Here is a 12,056-nt window from a genome sequence, read left to right on the forward strand (position 1 = left end):
TAGCGTAGCAGGCCTTGCCATTAACTGTGGGAATGATTCAACTGCATACCTTTCCATGATCTAAGGGTGCTCCCTGGTTGAATTCTATCTTTTAGATTTGAATCGTTTTGATTTTTAAGGTTAAGCACATTACAATGATTCAGAGAAACAAAGACGATATTATAATATACACTGAGTGTACAAAACATTAGGAACACCTGCTCTTTCCATGACAAAACTGACTAGGTGAATCCAGGTGAAAGCTATGATCCCTTATTGATATCCCCTGTTAAATCCACTTCAATCAGTGTAGATGAAGGGGAGGAGACAGGTTAAAGAAGGATTTCTAAGCCTGGAGACAATTGAGACATGGATTGTGTATCTGTGCCATTCAGAGGGTGAATGGGCAAGAAAAAATATTAAAGTGCCTCTGAATGGGGTATGGTAGTAGGTGACAGGCGCACTGGTTTGAGTGTGTCAAGAACTGACAGTCGAATACAACACTGGTGCCCAAAGACCCATAAAAGAATGCACAACTCGTCGTACCTTAGCACAAATGGGGTATGGCAGCCGAAGACCTTACAGAATTCCACTTCTTTCAGCAAAAAACTGTGGTTGCAGTGGGCTAAGGAAGAAAAACACTGGGAAATAGGAAAAACATTGCCTGGTCTGATGAATCCCGGTTCCGTTTGTTTTACACTGATGGGAGGACTAGGGTATGGAGAAAACCACGAGTACATGCATCCATCATGCCGTGCGTCAACATTGCAGTCTGGAGGTGGTGTGATGGTGTGGGGTGTGTTTTCATGGCACACATTGGGCCCCTTGATAAAAGTGGAGCAACATTTGAATGCCACAGGATATCTGAATATCACTGCCAATCAGGTGCATCCCTTCATGGTAGCAGTATATCCATATGCAAATGTATTTTTCCAGCAGGATAATGCCCCATGCACAAAGCTAGGATTGTCCAGGAATTCAGCTGACTGCAGTGGTCTGTCCAGTCACCAGATCTCAATCCAATTGAGCATCTATGGGATGAGATTCCTCACAATCAAACTTTATTTGACTCTATGTAAACTGGAAACCACATATCCTGAGGCTGCATTCATTGTATCTGGGGATTTTAACAAGGCTAATCTGAAAACAAGACTCCCTAAATTCTATCAGCATATCGATTGTGCTACCAGGGCTGGTAAAACCCTGGATCATTGTTATTCTAACTTCCGCGGCCCTCCCCTGCCCTCCTTTCGGAAAAGCTGACCATGACTCCATTTTGTTGCATTCAACCTACAGACAGAAACTAAAACAAGAAGCTCCCGTGCTCAAGTCTGTTCAACACTGGTCCGACCAATCTGATTCCACGCTTCAAGACTGCTTCGATCACGAGGATTGGGATATGTTCCGCATTGCGTCCAACAACAACAACATTGACGAATACGCTGATTCGGTGGGCGAGTTCATTAGAAAGATGTTATACCCACAGCAACGATTAAAACATTCCCAACCCAGAAACCGTGGATTGATGGCAGCATTCGTGCGAAACTGAAAGCACGAACCAATGCTTTTAACCAGGGCAAGGTGACTGGAAACATAGCCAAATACAAACAGTGTAGCTATTCCCTCCGCAAGGCAATTGAACAAGCTAAGTGTCAGTATAGAGACAAAGTAGAGTCGCAATTCAACGGCTCAGACACAAGAGGTATGTGGCAGGGTCTACAGTCAATCACGGATTACAAAAAGAAAACCAGCCCAGTCTCGGACCAGGAAGTCTTGCTCCCAGTCAGACTAAATCACTTTTTTGCTCGCTTTGAGGACAATACAGTGCCACTGACACGGCCCGCTACCAAAACCTGCGGGCTCTCCTTCACTGCAGCCGACGTGAGTAAAACATTTAAACGTGTTAACCCTCGCAAGGATGCAGGCCCAGACGGCATACCCAGCAGCGTCCTCAGAGCATGCGCAGACCAGCTGGCTGGTGTGTTTATGGACATATCTGCTATCTGAGCAGCTAACCGATCGCTGCAGCTGTACATAGTCTATCGGTAAATAGCCCACCCAATTTACCTACCTCATCCCCATACTGTTTATATTTATTTACTTTTCTGCTCTTTTGCACACCAGTATCTCTTCCTGTACATGACCATCTGATCATTTATCACTCCAGTGTTAATCTGCAAAATTGTAATTATTCGCCTACCTCATGCCTTTTGCACACAATGTATATAGACTCTTTTTTTTCTTTTTCTACTGTGTTATTGACTTGTTAATTGTTTACTCCATGTGTAACTCTGTGTTGTCTGTTCACACTGCTATGCTTTATCTTGGCCAGGTCGCAGTTGTAAATGAGAACTTGTTCTCAACTAGCCTACCTGGTTAAATAAAGGTGAAAAAATAAATAAATAAATATTCAATCAACCCTTATCCCAGTCTGCTGTTCCCACATGCTTTAAGAGGGCCACCATTGTTCCTGTACCCAAGAAAGCCAAGGTAACTGAGCTAAACGGCTACCGCCCCATAGCACTCACTTCCGTCATCATGAAGTGCTTTGAGAGACTAGTCAAGGACCATATCACCTCCAACCTACCTGACACCCTAGACCCACTCCAATTTGCTTACCGCCCCAATAGGTCCACAGGCGACGCAACCGCAACCACACTGCCCTAACCCATCTGGACAAGAGGAATGCCTACGTGAGAATGCTGTTCATCGACGACAGCTCAGCATTTAACACCATAGTACCCTCCAAACTCGTCATCAAGCTCGAGACCCTGGGTCTCAACCCCGCCCTGTGCAACTGGGTACTGGACTTCCTGACGTGCCGCCCCCAGGTGGTGAGGGTAGGTAACAACATCTCCACCCCGCTGATCCTCAACACTGGGGCCCCACAAGGGTGCATTCTGAGCCCTCTCCTGTACTCCCTGTTCACCCACGACTGCGTGGCCATGCACGCCTCCAACTCAACCATCAAGTTTGCGGACGACACTACAGTGGTAGGCTTGATTACCAACAACGACGAGATGGCCTACAGGGAGGAGGTGAGGGCCCTCGGAGTGTGGTGTCAGGAAAATAACCTCACACTCAACGTCAACAAAACAAGGGAGATGATTGTGGACTTCAGGAAACAGCAGAGGGAGCACCCCCCTATCCACACCGACGGGACAGTAGTGGAGAGGGTAGTAAGTTTTAAGTTCCTCGGCGTACACATCACAGACAAACTGAGTCATGATTAGGTGACTGACTAGGGGAGCTCAAGTCTTCAGGTCTCAAGCAAGGTTACTCATCATGCAGGGGCACACTGGGACCAGAAGCCAGCCCTGGTATTTCTAAAACACCGGCCCATTTTTCCCCTTGAGGCCCCCATTAGCAGCCAGAATGATCATTTTGCGCATAAAACCCAAGTCAGACAGGCCCACTGGGCTATAAATGGACCAGCCCATCTAGCATTTGCCTGAAATGGCAGATGGCCAGTCCGCCTCTTTCATCATGTGAGTAACCACCTGGTATGGTTTGGCCAAAGCAGACCCGTTCTTGGCAAGTCTTGTCTTCACACCTCCTCTGTGAGGCATAGTAGGGATATTGCCCTGGGTCGGAGGAAAGGCCACTTGGACCTACTCCGCCACATGCAACAGGCTTTATGTATAGGGGTTGTTCATAGGGTCACAGGGAGGAACTGGATGGGATACAGTAGCACAGTACAGTAACACACGCCCCTATGCCCCTGGCCCTGACCACAGCATTCTCACAGGGCTCAGAGGAATGACAGTGTGTCAGGACCCTTTAACAAGCCCCAAACAATTAATATCACAGGTCAGTGCTACACCACGCTAATACTAACCACTACTCAGTGCTTACACATATACAAGCTAGCAGTGTGTCTCATTGCCATAGCTTCACAGTGAACTAGAGATGGGGTTTATTCCACTAATTCAATTCCAACTCTGTAAATTACATTTAGTTCAATTCAAATTTCAGGTCAGTCCATCTCTGAATTCTGAGATAATTAAATTCCTCTCAAGTCCAATGTTCCAATAATTCCATTCCCAATTCAATATTATGCCCAACAATTCCACAAATTCTAAATCCTCAGGGGTTCAGGCTGATCATGTCACTCATTTCAGACAGCATAGCTATACTGGAAATATACAAATACATTTTTGTGCTGCATGATTTGAACTCCATGTGCATGAATTCCAATCCAAACAGTCTAATTCCATATCTTGAAGATGGTTGAAATTAAAATTGAATTCAACGTAAATTCTTCACTTCATGAGTTAATTCAAGAATTGAATTGGAATTTCAATCTAAATTGAGCCCAACCCTGCATAGCTTCCCATGTACTGTAAAGCTAACATTACTGGTGAAATAAATGTGACCCGACCTTGCAGGCTCAACAAAAGCACAGTGTCAGTTAAGTGTTGTAGATCAATAAATTATGTCGGGACATTTTAGAATGATTGGACATGGCAACCAAATTCCTGCACCCATTTATATCACAAGCCAGAAGGGTCTGTAGAAACATGACAAGTTTGTCTATTTAGCTTACTTACTTTCCAGTACTTCCAGATTAGCGCTTAGAAGTGTAAACTAGAGGCTAGATGTCGTAGTGCAATGGGGCGTCTGTCTCTCACCTCTTGGCTGTAGAGGAACTGGAAGTGGCTGGGCTGACTGCCGGCCTGCTTCACTGCCTGGGCCAGCTCCACTGAGCCACGGCCACCCCGCGCCCAGTGATGACACGGCACGGCATCCGACGCCCCAGACTCCTTGGCCATCTGGCACACCAGGTCGATCTCAGCCTGGGTGTCGGTCCTGTGGAGTAGCCAAGGAGACGGTAACCATAGAGGAAACCAGGGAAACAATTGTAGGGATTGGAGCAATGAATGGTGTGACTGACAGTCGTTGGGACACATAACAAGGTGTTGAAATGAGATGGCAACTTCGAAGTGTTTAAGGTTGGCTTAACAAGACCTTTGTCCTTATGTTTTTGCAGTGTGTGTGGTGTGGCCATGTGACAGCCCATTTTGTCTAAATGAGGTCTGAAGGCCAAAGCCACATTCTAATAGCTTCCGACACGCCACAGTTGCTGTGTAAACACCTCAGTCACACTGACAGACTAACACTATGTAAAACACACCAAGTCATCTAACCACAGACCTCAACAACACCAGTCATGACATGGGCCACTTACTGTGTTTTCACAGTCCTCACAAGGATAGTAAAACAAGGAACATTCACATTTCCCCACAAATAAATACATCTATTTTAGGTTTAGGGGTTAGGGTTAGAATTAGGGGTTAAAGGGATATTTAGGGGTTAAAGGGACAGCATGCTAGCAGATACCCGAGCTAATGCTAGTTAGCATTAGCTTGCAAAACTACTTTCCTTCATACTGGACACAGAGACATAATCCCTAAGCATCTCTTTAATGTTACGGTTAGGGACAATAGGATTTAGAATGGGAAGCAATTGTTTTGTCCCCATAAGGATAGTAAAACAAACGTGTGTGTCACTGGCAGGTTGACATTTATTGTCATGAGTCTTGTCCTAGAAGCAGAATGGAGGGATTTCCCCTAAAATGGGCCAGCTGCAAAATCTAAATAGTTTATATTTTAAAAAATGCATGAAAACAGTATGGTTAAGGTTTAAAATCAGACGTTATGACTTTATGGCCGTGCCGGCTAGTGACCACTCTGCAGAGCTGAGTGTCACTGACCCTCATATGTGTTTGCATATTTTTGTAACAAACTGATAAGGATTCTAAAGCTAAAAATGTTTTGTCTGCATACGTCTGTGCATGTGTTAATATCTGCATTCACATGCCTGTCCACGATATGGGGTCTGACAGAGAGAGAAGAGAGGCCCAGGCCAGCTAAGGATACAGCTGATCAGCTGCTCAGACTGTTACAGACTGGAAGTCTTACTTGAAGACGTTGAGAGCCACGACCACGGGGACTCCAAACAGGTGGGCTATCTGGATCTGTTTCCTCAGGTTACTGCTGCAGCCCTTCCCCACCAGACTCAGGTTCTAGAATACAGAGGGACAGAGAGAGTGAGATGGGAGGGAGGGAGAGATTCATTCCAATCTAATGGAAACATAGTCAACCTCAAAGTGAAACTCATCCAGGTCAGAAGTGTAGTGGCGTTAGATGTGAGGCAGAGAGAGTGGCAGGCATTCATCTCTTTCATTTCCACAAGTGTGAATATTAAATGCTAACTACCGAAACAGGATATCACCATTTACGAGAAGCTTGGTCAATGACTCAGGAGTTCTCGCTCATATGACACAGTCTGTGAGAAAGACAGTATGTGCGAAAGACTGAGAAAGAGCAAGAGAGAGCGAGAGAAGAGATAAAAAGCAAGAGTGGGCGTAAATAGAGGATGTTATAATTGCATTTGCATTGTAAGAGCCAGGTCTTTTACAGAGTCAGGAGAATTGGAAGGTTGAACCTATTGGCATCCCTGCTACAGTCCCCTCTGGTAGCTCAGTCGTCTAGAGCAACACTGGCTCGCCTTCAACAGTTTAGACATTGGGGGGGATGAGGCAATACTCACTAAGGAGCTCAAATCCTGATTTATAGCAACATTGATACTCTCTGGGGAAGGAACAATCCCAACTATATGACATCCCATATGAAGAACACACAGGTTAATTTGTCAGAGTGGGTGTGCGTGCGTGCACGTGGTGACTGCGCGTGACAGGCAATACTCCCAGAGATAATTAAACTCTGTCTGTTTAGCACCAAAGTTGTCATATTCCAGGATCCACCGACTGGCCTATCCAGAACCCAGTCCTTAGTCGTCTCCAGGCCCTAAAGTTACTCTGCTGTGCCTGGCTCTGTGCCTGGCTCTTCTCTCTCAAGCCCTTCTGCTTCTCGTTACAGCCCTCACAATTAACTTAGCTAACACCCCTTCATTATTTGCTCAGCTGAGGAGCCTTTGAGAGAGGAGTGATTTAAACCAGGCATGGGGTTTGAACATACAGACCCCCCACCTCCATCTCTATTAAGACCCCTCCCTGACCGGAGACCCAAGCCAAGGGTCTATTTGCCCTGCTAATCAAATAATTACCTCAAATCATGTTGAAGAGAGAGCGAGAGAGAGAGCGATGCATGTCTATATGTGAGGAATAGAAAGAGGAATGAGGACCAACGGGGATGGCTGGAGGCTAGGGCAGAACTTGGAAATGTCAGATACTCTTTTTAGTCCTTCCTTCGTTCTCCTCTTCCCTCCTATCCATGTGTATAGTGTGACATTGCATCATCCCCTAAAACCATAAACCTCATCTGACCTTATGAAATCTGCCTGTTTATAGGTGTGTTCCGTATTACCAGAGACATTCATATCCAGGTGCTAAGTCCCACTGTTCTGCTGGCTGATTGATTGATTAAATGATATTCCACTCACTTGTCACTTGCATCCCAGATCTAAATCAGTCCCTTATTAGAGGGGAAGTACTGTATGCGAACTGGCAGTTAGAGTGTTGGACTTGTAACCGAAAGGTTGCAAGATCGAATCCTCGAGCTGACAAGGTAAAAATTTGTCGTTCTGCCCCTAAACAAGGCAGTTAATCCAATGTTCCTAGGCCGTCATTGAAAATAAGAATTTGTTCTTAACTGACCTGCCTAGTTAAAAAAAAGAAAAAAAAGAATGCAGAACATCAAGGCCTGGATTTAAAAAACCCTTGTACACACCCTTCCTCAAGTCCACGTCTGTAATGTTAACAGGGCGCAACGTTGCCACCTATGGACAGGGATATGTATGGCCTTCCATTTTATCAAGCCCACAAACAAATAAACAAACAAAGGCTTGATTTGTTGATTGTGGTGGCAAATGTGAAAGGAAATGTTGTGTTGCACAACATGGTAATAGGTCTTACATGAGCAAATGACTTCCTAACTGTATCTAATAGTACCAAGGCTATCCTGACCTTAGACAAAATCAGGTTATGTTAATGATCATAACCCAGTGATTAGATCGAACCACAACCCCCCTACCCCTCCACCTCTCAATAAAGCCACTGACATGTTTATTTCATTTCCCTAATCAATTTCTATCCCTGCATCATCATCATCATCAAGTCAGGGAACCAATGGGAGACATGCAAATCAAATGTTGGTCAGGAGGACATCATGTTCATGTCAGGTACAGTAGCCTATGGTACAGTAGCCTATGGTACAGTAGTAGCCTATGGTACAGCAGTAGCCTATGGTACAGTATCCTATGGTACAGTAGCCTATGGTACAGTAGCTTATGGTACAGCAGCCTATGGTACAGTAGCTTATGGTACAGTAGCCTATGGTACAGTATCCTATGGTACAGTAGCCTATGGTACAGTAGCTTATGGTACAGCAGCCTATGGTACAGTAGCTTATGGTACAGTAGCCTATGGTACAGTAGCCTATGGTACAGTAGTAGCCTATGGTACAGTAGCCTATGGTACAGTAGTAGCCTATGGTACAGTAGCCTATGGTACAGTAGCCTATGGTACAGCAGCCTATGGTACAGTAGCCTATGGTACAGTAGCCTATGGTACAGTATCCTATGGTACAGTAGCCTATGGTACAGTAGCTTATGGTACAGCAGCCTATGGTACAGTAGCCTATGGTACAGTAGTAGCCTATGGTACAGTAGCCTATGGTACAGTAGCCTATGGTACAGTAGCCTATGGTACAGTAGCCTATGGTACAGTAGCCTATGGTACAGTAGTAGCCTATGGTACAGTAGTAGCCTATGGTACAGTAGTAGCCTATGGTACAGTAGCTTATGGTACAGTAGTAGCCTATGGTACAGTAGTAGCCTATGGTACAGTAGCCTATGCTCAACTCCCAGCTCTTTCATGCCACAAAGTGTCTGTCTGCTGACTTTGGTGAATACTTTTTTCACTGGTATTTTTTTTAAACTTGGGGAACAAGGGAGTCAACTCTTAATAAGCTCACATTGCCACGGACAACAAAAATAGTTGTACTACCCTGTTTCAAACCATGCAAAGTGCTCTCTCTCCAATGTCTTACCTCATCTATGTACTCTCTTGGTAGAGGTGAGCCAGCTGAGACCTGCAGGAACAGTCATTTTAGCACATATTCAAACAAAAAATATATCACCATCAAATAATGTATTTCACAGTTAGTTTTGTGTATCAACTTGGGTACAGTCAATTCCAGGAAACTGAAATGAACGGTCCAGGTGCTAGTGCAGATAAGCAACTCTCGGACCCGGGTTATCTAATACAGGCTAGAAACAAGCATTTATTCCAGGGAGGTATGCAGCACACAAATCACTGAGTTTATGGATACGGCATGAACACATAAGCCAGAGCACTATAATCACAGAATGTCTCGTCCTTAGACATGTACAACAGTGGGCCATTTACTGATGTACATGGTAACCACTCGATCCTAGAATTGCAGAGATCCTATAACGTTAGCCCTATACAGTAGAGAACAATAAAGTTCTCTTGCTATATTAGTATTATAGTGGTGGAAAAAGTACTCAATTGTCATACTTGAGTAAAAGTCACCATAATAGAAAATGACTCAAGTAAAAGTCACCCAGTAAAATACTGCAATTCAAATTCCTTATATTTAGCAAACCAGACAGCAACTCTGAAGCGTTGGTGAGCCCACCGGATCAGTCTGTAGGGATGTACTCGTAAAAAAAAAAAAAAAGAGACGCACAATTGACGCTAGGCCTCCCGGACACGGCCGGTTACGACAGAGCCTGGGCGCGAACCCAGGGTCTCTGGGAGGCCCCCAAGGATGTACTCTTGATAAGTGTGTGAATTGGACCATTTTCCTGTCCTGCTAAGCATTAAAATGTAAGAGTACTTTTGGGTGTCAGGGAGAATGTATGCAGTAAAAAAGTACATTATTTTCTTTAGGAATGTAGTGAAGTAAAGGTTGTCAAAAATATATATGGTGAAGTACTGACACCACAAAAAACTACTTAAGTAGTACTTTAAAGTATTTTTACTTAAGTACTTTACACCACTGATAGAATGGATGGATGACTCACATTGGGACCGCCACCATGCATTTTCAATGCTCTGACTGTGGCGACCAGGACGACAACGTTTGGCCTCAGCCCCGAGGCCCTGCACTTGATGTTGAAGAACTTCTCCATCCCGATGTCTGCCCCGAAACCAGCCTCAGTCACTGTAGAGAGGAGAGAAGGGGGTAGGAGTCAACACCAGAGTTAGACAGAAAGTGAGATAAGTCCAAAGCATAGGCAGATCAGCCCTGTGTTTGTTTTCACTTTCTGTAACTTAGTTCTACAGTACATTGACATTACATGTGACCAAGTCCTCAGTTTAGTCGGATACATCTTCAAAGAGCACTGCAGCGAAGACAAGCCATGTTATGATCACTTTCTACCTCCCCCTCTACCCATCTCTCTATCTCTCCCATCTCTGTGGGAGTAAATCTAGAGTGAATGGCTGGTTCAGTTGGAGGTCTGTAAAGGGTCCAGGGCCTCTGATACTACAGCCCTTGAACACACTCCAACACAAGCAAATAGTCTACCTGCAATGACAGCTCTGTTAAGATACAGCTTCCTGGAGGGCCACCATTGTATGAGTCACAAGGAGAAAGCGGACAGATATTCATTACCAGATAGCACAGCTATGCTGAAGGTGGCTCAAGATGGCGCCGACAGAAATGGCAGCTCTACTTCAAGCTCCTAAGCAGCATTTCAGTATTTTGTTTTGTGTGCTATTTCTTACATTATTAGCCCAGAACAATTTTTGTGTTACTACATACTCCTGGAAATAACTTTCGGATATCAGAGCAGCGTTAACTCACCAGCATTATGACTTGAATTGGATCCTTGTTCGTACCCCCTATGGCAATGAAATGTATCCTTTGTTTGTACCCCCCAGGGCAATGAAATGTATCCTTTGTTTGTACCCCCCAGGGCAATGAAATGGATCCTTTGTTTGTACCCCCCAGGGCAATGAAATGGATCCTTTGTTTGTACCCCCAGGGCAATGAAATGGATCCTTTGTTTGTACCCCCAGGGCAATGAAATGGATCCTTTGTTTGTACCCCCAAGGCAATGAAATGGATCCTTTGTTTGTACCCCCAAGGCAATGAAATGGATCCTTTGTTTGTACCCCCAGGGCAATGAAATGGATCCTTTGTTTGTACCCCCAAGGCAATGAAATGGATCCTTTGTTTGTACCCCCAGGGCAATGAAATGGATCCTTTGTTTGTACCCCCAGGGCAATGAAATGGATCCTTTGTTTGTACCCCCAGGGCAATGAAATGGATCCTTTGTTTGTACCCCCAGGGCAATGAAATGGATCCTTTGTTTGTACCCCCAGGGCAATGAAATGGATCCTTTGTTTGTACCCCCAGGGCAATGAAATGGATCCTTTGTTTGTACCCCCAGGGCAATGAAATGGATCCTTTGTTTGTACCCCCAGGGCAATGAAATGGATCCTTTGTTTGTACCCCCAGGGCAATGAAATGGATCCTTTGTTTGTACCCCCAGGGCAATGAAATGGATCCTTTGTTTGTACCCCCTAGGGCAATGAAATGGATCCTTTGTTTGTACCCCCTAGGGCAATGAAATGGATCCTTGTTCGTACCCCCCAGGGCAATGAAATGGATCCTTGTTCGTAACCCCTAGGGCAATGAAATGGATCCTTTGTTTGTACCCCCCAGGGCAATGACATGCATCCTTTATTTGTACCCCCCAGGGCAATTGAACTTATCCCAGAGGCTGCTCAGGAGATGTGCACTCCATCCACCGCTTCCGAGTATATAACTCGCTAATGTTCAGTCTCTGGACACTAAAGTAGTCGAACTCAGGGCAAGGATCTCCTTCCAGAGAGACATCAGGGACTGTAACATACTCTGCTTCACGAAATCATGGCTCTCTCCGGATATACTGTCCCCGTCCATACAGCCAGCTGGGTTATCGGTATATCGCGCAGACAGGAATAAAGAACTCTCAGGAAGAAGAAAGGTGGTGGTGTATGTGTGATGCTTAACTACTCATGGTGTGATTAACGTACAGAAACTCAAGTCCTTCTGCTCACCAGACCTAAAATACCTCAATCAAGAGCTGACCGTTTTACC

General features: G+C 45.0%; 1 protein-coding gene across 4 annotated transcripts in view; it reads right to left on the reverse strand.

Annotated features, from left to right (window-relative positions):
* Nucleotides 1-12,056, reverse strand: part of mthfd1l (methylenetetrahydrofolate dehydrogenase (NADP+ dependent) 1 like) — a 94,329-nt gene that overhangs the window by 15,168 nt on the left and 67,105 nt on the right. For all 4 annotated transcript variants that reach the window (XM_024378198.2, XM_024378195.2, XM_024378197.1 and 1 more), the window contains 4 exons: nucleotides 9,991-10,130; nucleotides 8,991-9,032; nucleotides 5,901-6,004; nucleotides 4,611-4,788 (listed from right to left, as the gene is read on the reverse strand). In XM_024378198.2, the coding sequence (XP_024233966.1) occupies nucleotides 4,611-4,788; nucleotides 5,901-6,004; nucleotides 8,991-9,032; nucleotides 9,991-10,130 (464 nt within the window). The remainder of the gene's footprint in view (nucleotides 1-4,610; nucleotides 4,789-5,900; nucleotides 6,005-8,990; nucleotides 9,033-9,990; nucleotides 10,131-12,056) is intronic.

The sequence above is a fragment of the Oncorhynchus tshawytscha genome, linkage group LG18 (genome assembly GCF_018296145.1).
Source record: "Oncorhynchus tshawytscha isolate Ot180627B linkage group LG18, Otsh_v2.0, whole genome shotgun sequence".
Lineage (NCBI taxonomy): Eukaryota > Metazoa > Chordata > Actinopteri > Salmoniformes > Salmonidae > Oncorhynchus > Oncorhynchus tshawytscha.